A 15,424-nucleotide genomic window follows, 5' to 3' on the forward strand; every position below is an offset into this window, starting at 1 on the left:
TTCTTTTGGTAGAACAGAATACCTCTGCCCAAGTCAGGAGACAGAGCAGTTTCAGACAAATTGTAGAGTTACAAAAGAAACCTGGAAAATGCAGCATAAGGGATTCCTGACATCATACAACAGGCATGACATGTTTCTTGCAAGACTAAGATCAAAACACTGTGCTGAAAATAGGAAAATAAAACAAAAAATACTTTTCAAATTTGCTGACCTTCTATTGCACATAAATTTAGGTTATTTTATTTCTGTTTAGGTCAGAGTGCTTGCTCAGTGTTTTAGCTGAAGTTCTCAGGTGACATCCCTCCAAGTTTCTGTACTCTCTGGAAGACTGACTGACAGTCACTAGCTATGTTCATAAAACTATGAAAAGAAAGGAAAATAGCTTTGAGTAAGTAAAACTTGCATTCTGACCCTCACTACGCATTTTTTTGAAGATTCACCTGACCAGTTATATCTTGATGCTTATGAAAAGAAAGGACACTGACAAAGAATCATCGCTGTGAAGCTCTGAAGATTTGTTCACGTGAGTTAAATTAGCACACACATTAGGTACATCCGTTTTCTCTTCGTCTTCAAGTACAACGCGCAGTTCTGCCTGAATGCAATTGCAAAGTGCTAGTGGCTGTATCAATAGTCCAGGTTAAGAAGTAGCCAAGAGATGTGCACTGTGCGAGTGTAGAAAAAAAAAGTTCTTCCTCGTGTTGCAGGAATTTCCATAAAAGTATTAAATTAGGGTTACATTTACTTATTGATCTCCTGACCGGCTATATTTTGATTGTTATGAAAAAAAAAAGGTCACTGACAAAGAATCATCATCGCTATGGTCCTATTACACCGTTTCAAACCTCAGTGTGATTAGCACAACAGCACCCCCCCTGCAGAAAAGGACACAAGATTCTCCGCACGGCTGCGTTACCTCTCCTGTCTCTGTGGATCTCCTCCAGCAGCTGCTCCTGCTTCGCGATCTGCGCGACCAGGAGCTGCTGCTCCGACGCCCTGTCCCGCCGCAGGCCCTTGAGCTGCTCCCGGCCCTGCTGCAGGTGGCGCCGCAGCTTCCTCTCCTGGCCCTCGCGCTCCTTCAGCTCCTCGCACAGCCAGCGCAGCTTCGTCTGGGCCCAGCAAGACAGACACGGCTCACGAACGCGCGCCGGGCGCCTCCAGGAGAGCACCACCCGACGCGAACTCGTCACTCACTCTCCGAATCTTAGCACACCTTGTAACACCGACATTACTAAACAGATCATAAAAGCTTCCCTCATGCAGTCATCTTCTGTTCTGATTTTGTTAAAGGATTTCTGCACACCTACACTTTTCAGTTTCAAGTTTTTATTCACTTTCAAATAGACTGAGCAATCAAAAGAAACATTTTATTCTACTACACATACATACACGTTTCGGGCATTGATTCAGTGGTTTTGACATCTGGATGGGTTCATGACTCTCTAATACACGATACCTTATGTGTGAGAGAGCTGATTGGCACACACATCAAGGGGATTTAACTTGTTGAATATATTGTAAAACCTGGTAAAAAAACAACAAAGAAAAATACAAAAAAGAACCAATATGCCCTGCTAATCAAGAAAAACGCATTTTACTGTCTTTGTCTTCTGTGACCAACAACTAACCAAACTCAATACAGAATGCAGTGGTGAAGACTTTGGGGCCTGAAACCCTCTAACTGGAATACCTCTACCTTCTACTGACTACTCATGTATTTTGGGGGTCTAGGCTGTTAAGGCACAGCATTTGTTACATGAGCTGGCTGGGGAGTGCTTTAAAATGTCAGTTCCCAAGGTTGTGGAGCCATGAGGTCTCTAGGCAGATGAGCACACTCTCCGAGTGTCATACGGAGTGTCACAGTACTATAGGTGGAGGACAATAAACAAAGGGTTAATTCCATACTGATAAGAAAGAAAAAAGGTCACACCTGAAGAAGGCTTAACAGCCAAAATATATTTTTTTTCCTTTGAACTTCACAATATACTATACAAAGTCTGGAAGTTAAACACTGTGAGTCTTTCCAAGCATGCTAAATCAGGTAAGAGTCATAGACTTTACATTGCAATACCTTTAAAGATGCATTCTGCTCTGAAACAATGAGTTGTTAATTGTTTTTTAAATGTTATGTGCCCCCAATCTGGAGTCGCCAAATATTGATCAATTTGGCTCACCATTTTGGCCCTTATACCAGCACAAAAGGAGGATCACACAAGCTATGATCTGTCATTGTCCAGCTGCAGTGTCCCAAGGGCAACCCCATGGACAAGAGCAGAGACAGTTCTCTCACCAACACTCTGCACTGTTGTGGACAAGCCAGGAACACCCCAGCATTCCTGTCCCCGCTGGTAAATAAGTTGGCAGGACTACACGGCTCAACCTGCACTCCAAGACGGTGCCTTCATTTGCTGAGGCACCTGGGACCAGCGAGAGTTGTGATGTGTTAAAACTGACACATGCACACACAGTTCTGGCATGTTACATTCCACTAAGGAATTACAGAAGTATGGCCTCTCTTAGCTGTTTGTTACTTAGGAAAAATGTCAGCAACAGGAAACAGTATTAAACAGTATCAAAAAGTAGACCTACAGCAAATACATTAATTTCTTTTTAGATATGATTGTGAACATCTCAAAATGTTGAGCTCATTTACAATACAGTTACAAAGGCCATAAATCTAAAGCCATATTGGCAATTTAAGTACAAGGAAAACTTGTTTGTTCAAACACAGTTTAGTACAGTACCTTCATCTCAGCTAACCAGCGATGAGGGTCCTTCTGCAGGCCAGGTGTAAGGGATATTGCCTAGGGACAAAACAGATTTGCTTTTTTAGAACAAGCTGATCTATTAAAAAGCTTTTCACTGCCCCCAGTATCGGTTTCACTGGTACAACAAATAATCTCTTAGATAAGGACAAAAACAACACCGAAGGCACCAAGCAAGGTTCATAATACAGGTTTTGATGTTATATTAATGCAATTCTGTAAAATGAACAATAATGTGTAAACAAAAGGGTTGCTTTCAATTTTCTTTATCACTCATTTTAATATGACTCAGTAGTGGCACAATTACCTTAATGGTTCTCTTAAAACTTATAGCACTACCAGCAGCATATGCGTAATGTAAATTTGAAATTAAAACGCAATGGTCTGAAACAGGGTCCTGTGAGACAATGTTAAATTGCACCACAGATCTAAGAGGAAAAAACTCTTGATAAAAGCTATTAAAAGAATATTTGAACTTATGTGTGAATACAACTTAAGATTTTGTGGATACCTGAAAAAGTAAAAAAAAAAGCATTACATGAATTGTAACATTAACGTACTTTGTTTCTTTACTTTCCCTTATTTTTCAATGTATTTTTAATTTCACCTTTGTGTATACTTGAAATCTACCATCTAAAAATATTAACTACACTAAAAAAAAAGAAAACATACTAAATTGCAGCTTGCAGTTTTGCAGGGCAGATACAGGTGATTTGCCATGTACATACATAAGCTCTTTCAGAGCTGACAGCTCAAATGTATTACTGTTGGTACATAATCTTTTATGTACCTAACCAACATCAGTTTAAAAAAATCCCAGCACCAGCAGCAATTTTATAAAATGAAAAAAGTTAACACTGAGGATTAATTTTGCTCTGTTTTTTTTTTTAAGAATAAAGGCCTGCGATACCCACAGCAGGGATTTATTGTAATCACAGTAAAGAACATAAATGGCACTGTCCTTAAATTACAGGCTGAGCCCACTGATGATGTATCTCTCTTTCTACTGGGAATTTCCCTTCATCTCATTATGATCATTAAATATTGTAAAAAATGCTGTTAAATGTAATATATACATCTTAGATATTGAGCGTACGCTTGAGTAATCCTAAATCCATGTTCCATTTTCCAACAGCTTAATCGATGCCAGTTGTGGGGGAGCCTGCTTCGAGCTATATCCCAGCAAGCAAATGGGGCGAGGTGGGATACATCCAGGATGGGAACACGAGTCCATCGCTGAGTTTCAGAAACATCCGAGGTAAAATTGGTAATCCACGATTTCAGTTAATTACGCTGTTGATTTATTTTTTTAAATGGGCTTAGCCTGGAGACTGGTTTTCTAAAATACTAAAGGAAGAATTTGGATATGTCCCATATATTCTAATAAGAGAGGATTGACCGGAAGCCAGTGGCTAAACCCAGCTGCATTAAGCAACACTTGAGGAACCCACTAGACCACAGCATTGCCATTTGCAGATCTTTTGTACTACAACATGGCATTTTGACAGTCAGAAACCATACCTCAGCTATTAGAATTAGTCACAAATCATTCAGTCCAACAGATTAAAAAAAGATTTAAAAAGTTTTGAAATGCAATAAATTATTAGCAAATAGTTTATCTAGGTCTCCATATTAAGACAACCTCATCACTCAACCATTAAATGTCTTGGGATATGTTGCTTTTATAGATTGCATTTTGCAGCATCATACATATTCCTAAGCTTTTATGGAAAAATGGCATTAAAATGTAATGTCATTATTCAACTATAAGCACATGTCAATTCTGTTAAAAACAGATCTTAACTGCTGAAAGTCACCTTTGTGGAAGCATCTTGGAGAGGGGGACTCTCATAGATTAGACCCACAGGCTGACATGATTACTAGAAAAAGAATGTGGTAAAAGAGGGGCTACTAAGGCAGCTAAATGTCATTTTCACTTCACGTAGCTTCATACTGACGTAATTTTGCAGGCAGCTGATAAAGCAGTGGCAAACAGTATTAAAAGGCTGAAGAATAAATTGAACACAACAAGTGGCTTGTCTAAGTTCTTGTTCCTCTAAACACAAGAAATACCCAATGCGCTATACTGCAGCGTAATATACTGTTATGTGAATAACCTTGGTGCGTCAGAATGTTTACATGTAAATACATCCTTCTGAACAAATTCATGGCGTTGTAAGAGAAAAATATTACTTTGAATTTTTCATCGGAGTCCCTGGAGAAACCTTTGCATGCAGAGTCAATCTCTATTCCTATGGTCTGAAGTATGGATTCCTGTTCTGTTTCCAGACAGTTAATCTGCTCTCGGAGCTCCAGAATTGTTTCATCCATTCTTCTTACTCGGTCATCGCCACTGGTGACCAATTTGCTCTGAAACAAAAGTGAGATACGTGTCGCAATCCAACAATTATCTCAAACATGAAGAGCACCTGAGATCAAACTTGTCCAAGTGGGTCTTTTGATTTTCTTAAACACAACAGCCTATTTCACATCAATGACTCTTTCACAATGCATATTTTAAAGGATGGAAATGACTTTCTTTACACTTTTAAAGCTGTGTTCTTTGTACCCTAAAGGGCTTATCTGAAATTAATAGTGCCTTGAGTTATCTTGCAAAATAGTTAGGTGGATATTAACAAAGGACATGGGACAGTTAGTTTCCTTATGCCTCATGAGCACAGCCTGTATAAACACATTTTAAAATATTAGCCAAATGAATAGATTATGGCTACTCAACCATCTGCCGTTCCAAACCACTGTAATTTTGCAGTAAACGTTGTTCATAACAAGCAGAATCAATATAGAAATTAAATTAAATTGGTTGCACTATTACTAAAGTAATGAAATGGAGTGGATTGAAGTAATGAAGGAATAGCCTCTTTGTGGCAGGCAAAGTATGGAGAGTTTGCAGAGAAAAACGCAGACTCCCCTCCTTTCCTTGGTCAGAGCAATGCCCAGATCTCATTCCTTCTGAAACTATAACTGCTGGATCTGATACATGTGCAGTTCAATCCCACACTTCATTACCCTCAGCACAACCTCGGTAAAAGTAATACCGCTGGAAAAATAAAATAAGGCAGCAAATATATCAAAACCTTGTGAAATATAAGCCACACCCTGTTTAAGCTATTTTCACAGGGACAACATGCTCCTGGTTCTATTGGGAGTTTATAATATTTAGGCCAGTGCATGTAGCCTTTAGTGAGGAAAGCACAAAAGGTGCATATTGTACAGGCATTTTGCATGGAGGAAAAGGTCAGACAATATTAGGATTGATTGTTTCGTTACTTGCCAACCTGGATCAGACATTATAAAAGTTAAAATTTAATTTTGTACAGACATTCCAGGTCCGTTGTCTGCTAAACGTTTATTAAAAGAAAATCCAGGACAAGCTTGTGTGTTTTTTAAGGATTTTAAATAAGTACTAGTATAGAGCTCCCTTCAAACAAATAACTTTGCCTTGGCTATTATTTATTATAAACAGTTAAACTGAACACGCATTCAGTGGTACTGTATATACTGTACTCTAAAAGATTATACTGTACTTTTTAAAGATTGACAGCCATAGACCACTAAATCTCAGCCATAGACTACAGAGCTTTGGATATGAGATTTAGCATTGCAAATTAATATCAACAAAAGTCAGGGGTCACCACACCACACTTAATGTCCACTCAGATTCCAGATTTGTATACGTCTTCACAGATATTACACATTCCTCAACCTCAGTGTTGCATATATGCAAAAGAAATAAAAAAAAATTGATATATCATGGAAAACTGACATTTATGAAAAAGGATTTAGTATTTATGTTGACACATCATTTGCATCTTCTAGAGTCTAGACAATGGTGTGAAGCAAAAAAAAAAAAAACATGTCAAGATCTAGGCAAAGATGTAGAACGTAAATGAAAAGCTCATTTTAAAATTATACAATGGAATACAATCTATAATGTTCCACAGCTTAGAATAGGGTACAGTTTTGCGCACCATGATACAAAAAAGGTATTGCTGCCATAGAATCGGTCCAGAATGACACACCAGATGCATTCCCAACACCCTACTGTGATCAGTTCAAAGGACTATATTTTCGTGCTACTGAACACAGAAGACTATAAAGTGACCTCATCCGGCCATTCAACTATTTTCAGAACCAACAGTGAAACATGAACCGAAGGACACAAGTGGAAACTATGGGGAATCTGGAACAAGCTAACCTCTGTTGAAGAGCATATCCAGCTGCTTCTCGACAAAAGGCAGGGTGAGATCCTCAGATTAATCAGTTCTCTAGAAATCAAACCACCTACAAGATGGTCTGAATAACCATCAGTTGTCTATAATCTTTCTTATTTTACTAGCAGTTAACAGACAAATGATTTGAAACTGATTTGTTTTCAGTCCCTGCTTCCTGCTGTGCTTGGTAGCAGATGAAAAAAGGTATAAGCTGGACATTCCAAACTACAGAGGATGGAAAAAATATTTATCACTAAAAACACCCGGATTTATGCAACGTCAACTGTGCAGTCCTTTCTCAGGAAGCCCTCATTACAATAATGCACTGTGCTGCCTGGGAGAGAGGGATTACCGCAGCCCCGCACTAGAGATGGCACTTCAAAGTACCCACAAGAAACATAAAGGACCAGGTGCTGCTTTTCCGAAGTATTAATTAGCATGCATTTTATTTTTGTTTATACTCAAACACTACTAAGCAGACTGTATGAAATTAAAACACCATCTGACGTCTTTAACCCAAAGCCACCTGTTGTTTTTTATGAATATCCATGTTGCTAAAGACTAGCTGATCATGCTACAAATCCAGGGATTTTGTAGATGCCGCTTTCTTTCCAACTTCTTCACTCAGCAGATATGATTCTTATAAGGACACTGAGGCTTTGCTGTACCTTTACAAGGTGAAGTATTGGTTAAGTTTTAATATTTTAAAAAGAGTTATACTTCAGTACATGGAATGGATATATTTATTTTCATTTCAATCCTTCAATTAACTAGAAACTCAAATTTAGAATACCTATTTACAGAGAAGCTATTTTGGCTTTAGTACCTCGCTCAATGGTACAACTGTGTCACACCCAGGATCCCAAATAGCTTAGGAAGGGGTACAATACTGAAATAAACAGGTCAGAAGGTCTCTTAAGCATCTAAAGCAGGTGTCCAGCTCCAGTCCTCAAGCACCACTGTCTGACAAATAACGAGTACAATTAAGTAATTAAGGGTTCAGAAAACTTCTCCCCTTTCAGGACTGGAGTTGTGCACCTTGGATCACAAGGATTCTTCTCTTACAATTCAAATGTTTGTGCAAGTTACTAGCAGGGGAAAACAGGAATTATTTAATACATCTTCAGAGCAACTGTAGTAACAAGCTCTTCAAAGGCAGTTTAGACAGCAGAACCCAGTCACCTTCTATATTGCCAAACTCTCGAGACAAAGGCAGCTGTGGACAATTTAAAAAAAAAGCAATGGTCTCCAATGCAACAGTAACTACTGTATGAAACAATGCATAGAATTAAAGACAAACAGAGCTGTAGTACAAAAAAGAATGGTCACCATTCTGAACTGTTAAGGTTACACAATACCAATGGTGAGAAAATAAAGCCTAGTTTTGTAAACAGCATTTCAATTGCTGAGGGGATAGAAAGAGTAAAATCTGCAATCACCCAGGGAAATCATTTTTTTACTTTGAAAACACAACCCTCTATCTAAGGGGGCTACCTGTCACCTAGAATAAGGTGCCTTCCTTCAACCTGTAATTGTAAAGAGCTAATCGCATCATGCCAATCAAAAATCCTATTTTAAAACAAATGGGCAAGTAATTTCATGGATTTATATTCAAATATATGGCCTTTTCAACTTAACTCCATTATAAATCCAGCAATGTACCATATTTGCTTAAATTTCAGAGTTTCAAAAATCACCATGGTAATTGTATCTTGATTTTTTGGCTTTGCTTTGTAACCATTGCTCAGATGAAAAATATGAGCATCTGACATTTCTAAGAAGAAGTAAAATGTATGTTACATGATCATTTTAAACAAGCCTTAAAAGAGTAATTTAACAGAAACCATATTGGTTGGTGTTCTTTCCCAACCTATAAACACCAGAAAAATCCTGGAATTCTGTGCTAGAATTTCTACTTATGTGAATGATGTGTGAATATCTTAGAAAAACATTTACTAGACAACATTAGATCACATGTGTAAAAATACCAAAAAAGGGCATTTTAGTGACAGAACAAGGTGGAACCGATCTGCTTTATAAAAAGTATACAGGAAACTTTATTTTATAAAGCCGCAAGTTAATAAAAGTTATTTCTCAAGCACATCTGTAAATCATTAATCTTCACCCAATACTTTTTTTTACTGTTAAAAAGGTTTGTCCACTGATAGCTTAGCAACGTATGGGGCAGGTTAGCTCACAGCAGTTGATGTTATTCAAGCTCACTGACTCAAAGCTCGATCACACCATGACATGAGGTTTGCTATGGTCTCCAGCACCACTGAGGCCAATCAGGTTAAATTTACACAGGAAGTTAGTACAAATTTTACCCTTTAAAAGGAACGGGAAGGGCTCGGTATCCTAGAGCCCTGCACAATGGCTGTTGCTCCAGTTAATGATGGATGGTGAATAAAGAAACGTTAATTGTGAAAAGTTACACAGGGACCTGGAATTCTGCTGTGATCACACATACTTCCACAAGCCATTTAGTTCATTATATAGCATTATGTTTCACATAACATTAACACAGAACGTGTGGTACAAGGGCTCTTACAAATGGGTTCACTGACATTTCAGGCTAGACCAGAGATAACTACAGATTCAAAGGAAGCAACTGAAACAAGACGTTTATTCAATTTCACCTGACTTGCAAGAAAGCATCTTGAACACATTTTTATATTGGGTATGAATTGCCTAAATGTAGCCTCCTTACTAGTAACTGCGAGCCCATCACAAGTTTTTTTTTTAATAACATACAAGAAGTCACCGCTGATTTACGGTGAAGCCATCGTCTCCAGCAAATATTACAACGGTTCAGGATAAATGACACAATAATTTGAAGCACCTTACTTAAAGTAAAAACTGACAGTCAAATAAGGGTAAACACTTCATAATGGTGTGTCTTGGAAGCACCATTGTCATATTGCACGCTACATGAGGGCAGCAGTGTGGAGCACTGGTCAGGGCTCTGGACCTGGATGGGGAAGGATGTGGGTTCAAATCCCAGAAGAGACACTGCTGCTGCTCCACCCCTGAGCATGATACTTCACCCACATTGTTGCATTGTTGTTACATAAGTAAGTGGTTTTGGATAAATGAGACAAGACAAAAAAAAATGAGTAACTATATAAAAAAAACACAGGGATACCACATTTGTACATGATAGGTAATTTGCTGGGCAAGTCTGCTCATTCTCTTTGGGTCTGGCTACAGAACGGAGGACCTTTCCACCTAGCTTGTTCCACAGGTGTTTAAATTCATGCTATGCCCATGGTGCATAAGAAATTTGCTGTGGATTGGACTGGCAGCTCTGGACAGAGGTGATGAGGTACAGATTTTATCAGGCTGTCTCTGCACACTGCTTCATGTGAGGCTGTTGCACCCAGCCAATTTAAATAAAAAAAAACATCCCATATGACATCTACACACACTTGGATTCACTTTCTATTAGGACATTATTCCCATGTTCCTGGAAATAAAGTCTGCGCCTGTAACACTGTTGGATCTGCTTTTCACACTAGTAAACCCTACCCCTCGCATCGCGCTACAGGAAAACCAAAAGGTTTTGCCATTACTCCTACTCCAAGGGTTACAGAGGGCTTCTCAAGTCTTTACACTGTATTTAAGGCTGAAGTGACCTTTCCTTCGCCCACATGAGAAAAAACAGATTTACCACTCATGACATTGCGGAGATCCTTCTGTATTTGCCCTGCCTGTGCCTGCAAGTAAGCAGGAATGGACAGGAGAGCAGAACTGCAGAACACCACGGTTTGTCCTTTAATGGATACCAGGCATGTGGGCTAATCGTGGAGGGGAGTAGAGAGCCAGAGAGAGAATGGAGCAGTACCTCGCAGTCCAGGGAGGTACAGAAAGAAACTTTTTACCATATATAAACGGGGAGAGAAATAACAATGAATGAAAAAGATTACAGTAAATACCAAAAGTAGCCTACATGTAAAAATATATCACACAGTAAATAAATCAGGGAGAAATGCCATTTAACAATCTGCAAATTCTTACATTTCATTACCCTCCTCTGTACTGTTCAATTATTAAACAATAAGACACAAAGTAAATAAAAAAAATAATAAAATCCCTTGGGTGTTTCCCTGACATGACTGGAGGTATGGGTGAGTCACAGTTCTCAGCGAAAGAGGCTGCCCCACGTGTGCAAAGCAAGAGCAAGCAGCGAACCAGAGGAGACTGCAGGACACCCCGGAAACTTTCACATGGGACCCACTGGAGGTCGATGCATAAAGTCACATTTACAGACGTCCAGTCTGGCGCAATCCAGAGAGAGGGTGTAGTACGTAGCCTTAAGGAAGTGTAATATACTGTGGTAGGGCCATACAAGGTTTCACAGAAGGGGCTGAATCAAGGTGTTGAAATAGTCACATATATGAAGTGATCAAAATACTTGAATATCTAGGTCTTAAAAGTGCAGCCAATAGACATCAGAGGCAGAGCCCGGCGTGTGTCTTCCTCACCTGGAAGGGAAGTGCCACAGACAATCCCAACACAAAGGTCAAGGGTCAGCTCACTGCCAGGCTGGCAGCAGCCAGAGCCAAGCGCTCTTTAATGGACTACATGTTGGGCTTGTTAATGACAAACAGAAGTTGATTTTAATTTTTGCTGTTAACTTCACTTCCCTTTCATTAAGGGAAGAAAAGTTAAGAGACTGAGCAGTCGTGAAAAAGATACTCCTTTACTATCTTTCCAAATCTGTGCAATTCAAGACCTGTAGCACAAGACAGAGGTTCCATCTCCTATTAAATGCACAGTGGAAATTCTGAGGTGATGAACAAAATGGAGAGAGCAAATTAAAAGAGAAAGGTTTCTATACTCACCTCAGGCTCAGGTATTCTAGGAAATTCTGATATTCTCTTCTGCGTCACTACTGCTAACTGCACATCTTTCATCTACTGCATAATTATTTTTAAAAAAACAGTAATTTACTCTCCATTTGAACAAATCAACAAAAATATCTCTATAGCAGTCTCTCTCAAGCCTCCATTGAAAAGAATCTGCAAGAATCAATAAGCATACACAACAGTGTGACCTACTGGCAGCAAACTAGTACTGATGAGGAGAGCGATGCCATACAGAAAGAGCCTGTAGCTTTTGTCTATAGAGTTATCTAAACCTGGCCTTGTCCCATTGCTACGAGTAATAAACTACTGTAATAGAAATTCAGCACTGTGTTATCCTGATTAATCTTCGGATTTTTTAAACACCATAATGAAAGCCATGTTTTATTTAGCATTTATAGTATTTGGCATTTATAGTATTTGGTCAATGCACAGACCTCCCTCACTCTTATTGCCAACTCCACTAAAACAGCAAACTGGTGGCATTTCTAGCATTTCCAGCATTCACATTATCTTCATTGAAGGACAAATGAGAATTAATAACACCACACATCAAGCGAGCTGAGAAAATCATTCAAAGAACTCTTTCAAAGGAAAGCTCAGAGGGCAGATATTATTAAAACTACACTCGTCAGGAAATACATTCTTTCCATTTTCACACACCAAAAACATGTGGGTCATTTCTTTTTGACAGTCATTAAAAATTACAGTTAGTTAACAGTCACTAAAAAAATAATTTGGGAAAACACTTATTTTAGTTTCACTGAGTGTTCCTGAAGATTGACTGGGTATACAAGGTTATGGGTCTAAACCTGGTCTAAATGCAAACAAGTTCTGCATGTTTTTAGCAGTTTTATCAAGGAGGTTTTGAGCCCCACCCTACAAGATAAAAAACTCAAAACACTAGCAATGCCTCATCTCTTTTCAGTATGGAATAAACCTTTACTTGTTCCAATACTGAAACAAACGAGCCCTCTTCCCCCCATTGCTACTATGCAATAATGTTACCATGAATTCAACATACTGTATGCATGTTATACAAACAATAAAATTCACCTTTTGTCAGGCTAACACACTGCATGAGTACAAGGCCACATATCACTGCATGTGTGAAGACAGATACTCAGCCTCACTCTTCTACAGTTAAGCCCTGCTCGCAGAAGAGGTGAAACTGAACTCACCTTTTCTTCCAGTTCCTGTTTCAGCAGCTGGTACTTCCTCCTGAGCGTGGCGTATACCTCCTCGCTCTGGGTTAACTCCTCTGTCAGTTTGTCACATTCGATCTTCATCTTCTCCAGCTGCTGGCGGTGTGCTTTAACCAAGCTTTTGTCCACTGCTTTATCTGCCTAAGGGAAAAGCACATCTTGTACAACTGACCTCCCTGCTTGAGTTTTTTATTTTTTTGACATTTCGCACCTTTTAGAGTGTTGAACTCCAAATTAAGAATGTTTACAGCAATAACCACCTGAAACAAGTGCTCTGCATTTTTTTCCAAAATGTTTTTCTTCTACATGTAAAGATCAGATTATCTGTATCCTTCTTGCTAAAACCTGTGACTTGCAGTGGGCATCCTCCATTATAACCGCCTTCAAAAATTAACAGAAGTGGGAAAAAAAAGACAGCAGAGAGAATGAACCCATCAGCTCTGCAGCACTCACTGGGCATCTGCTCAGAGGGGATCACTGTGCATGCAGGTCAGCGCTCCAGTCCCGCTGGGACTACGGTCAGGAGTGCGACGAGTTTGATCTGAAATAACAGACTCCTGATCGCATGACTCACCTACCATTCTGCACACAGTGGACGCGAATTATCTAGGCCTTTGCCCCTGGTGCCATAAATGCATATAAAAATATATACACACACAACAGTTAACATGACAAACTTGGTAAGAATCATCTGGAAGCTCCTCATGTGACATCTGTATAAGAGATCTCCTTCCTAAACATAGTGTAATACCACAGGCTGTCTATCATCAGAAAGCAACTCATCCGATTGCATTACAATATTGCCTTTAACTTATTTACAATAACTTGAACTCGTATTTGAAAGAAAAAATACCACACATGTTCTGCAGCTACAGAAATGATTTATAGTAACCCTATGTTACAAATGGGAACAGAATATCATTTCCAAGCATTAATCGCTATACAAGTGCAAGGAATTTATTATCGTAAATCCTAACAAGATTCAGCCATTACCTGCAAATTTCGGATGCGACTTTCCAGCTCTTCCCTCTCTTTCCTGAAAAGTTGAATGGCCTCCTGGCTGTGCGTTTCATGTTTTGCTTTCAGGTCCTGCATCTCTGCCCGAAGCCCCGCCAGCTCGCACTGATGCACGTCCCTCTCCAGCTTCAGCTGCTGGCCCGCAGAGGCCAGCTCTTCCCGGGCACGGTCCTGCTGGCCCTGCAGCTCGCTCAGATTTCTCTTCAGCTCCTTCCGGGCCCTTTCCTCCTCAGCTAGCCTGTTGGTCAGGTCGGCCCGAATGGCACTTAGCTCTTTTACTGCCCCTTGAAAGTCCAGCATTTTCTCCTGGTCTTGCTCCCTCTTTCTGCGCAAAGCATCAAGCTCCCTCTCCAGGTTCTGGTTCTCCTCCTTGACTTGCATTTGCAGCAGGTTCTGCTTCTCCACCTCGCTCTCTAGCTGGCGGGCGACTTCCCGTGCCTCCCGAATCTCGCGCTCCAGGTTCATCTGCTGGGACTGGGTCTCGCTGAACTCCACGTCTTTCCGACGAAGATCTTCCTCTTTCTGGGCCAGTCTGGACAGGACGTCTCCAAGCTCTTTCCGGAGGTTATCCAGTTGTTGGCTGGCTGTCTGGAATTGCCCCTGAATGCTTTCCTTGTCTTTGAGCATCTAGAGAAAGCAAACAGACTCATTATCACGATAGGTTTCAATCTTTCCTAATTTCAGAAAAGCTGCAACCCAGGGAGAAGCAGTTTATTGTTTATACTGGAACGCCAGATTCCAAAGGTGCAGCGACTAAATTACAAGTAGCAGAAAATATTAAGGTAAGACAAAACAAAAGCCAATAATTAAAATGAAAATGTTTACATTTAATTCAAACCTCAACAAAAATATTTTACTGCCTCAGAATTCATGTTCCTTTTCCCAGCAAGGCCGATCAATGTTGTGAAAAGAAAAAAGGCTAAAGCTAGCCGAAGTTTTAAAGATGGGACGAATTGAATAAGCAAGCGGAAATGGGTCACAGTAGGTTATCAGTTTGCATGATAGTCCTTTTATTCTTGTCATTTCTAATCTAGGACTCTAAACCACACCTGCTGGTTCATTACACCACATAGAAAAAATAAATCCAAATTAAGATCTTACACCTAACCAACTGTCATATCTCCAGAAAATGTAGGTGGTAGGTGTAGGTGGTTTAAATAAAGAATGAAAATACCAAGTAGGTTTTTAGAAGGAGACTGAAGAATAGCAAAGGAAAACCTTTCAATGTTACTAGTATATTGACTGCAACCTTGTAACTTGAATTCATCAGGTCTTAGAAGCTACTGTATGTAAAGATGAGTCCAGCCTTTGAAAGAACCATTAAATAGAGGTCCTTATTG

The 15,424-nt window shown here is 39.6% G+C and overlaps 1 protein-coding gene across 6 annotated transcripts in view; it reads right to left on the minus strand.

The window, feature by feature from the left end:
• cep128 (centrosomal protein 128) overlaps nt 1-15,424 on the minus strand; it is a 57,070-nt gene that overhangs the window by 22,614 nt on the left and 19,032 nt on the right. For 5 of the 6 annotated variants that reach the window (XR_015941576.1, XM_088647479.1, XM_088647478.1 and 2 more), the window contains 5 exons: nt 14,061-14,711; nt 13,044-13,208; nt 4,959-5,135; nt 2,745-2,804; nt 917-1,109 (listed from right to left, as the gene is read on the minus strand). Coding sequence is in view for 5 of the 6 variants with exons in the window: in XM_088647479.1 (XP_088503605.1) it covers nt 917-1,109; nt 2,745-2,804; nt 4,959-5,135; nt 13,044-13,208; nt 14,061-14,711 (1,246 nt within the window). In the remaining variant the exon portion in view is untranslated. Of the gene's footprint in view, nt 1-916; nt 1,110-1,268; nt 1,866-2,744; nt 2,805-4,958; nt 5,136-13,043; nt 13,209-14,060; nt 14,712-15,424 lie in introns of those variants that run through there. The other variant, XM_088647482.1, reaches the window with a different exon arrangement.

This window comes from Lepisosteus platostomus, chromosome 10 (assembly GCF_059453375.1).
Source record: "Lepisosteus platostomus isolate fLepPlt1 chromosome 10, fLepPlt1.hap1, whole genome shotgun sequence".
Lineage (NCBI taxonomy): Eukaryota > Metazoa > Chordata > Actinopteri > Semionotiformes > Lepisosteidae > Lepisosteus > Lepisosteus platostomus.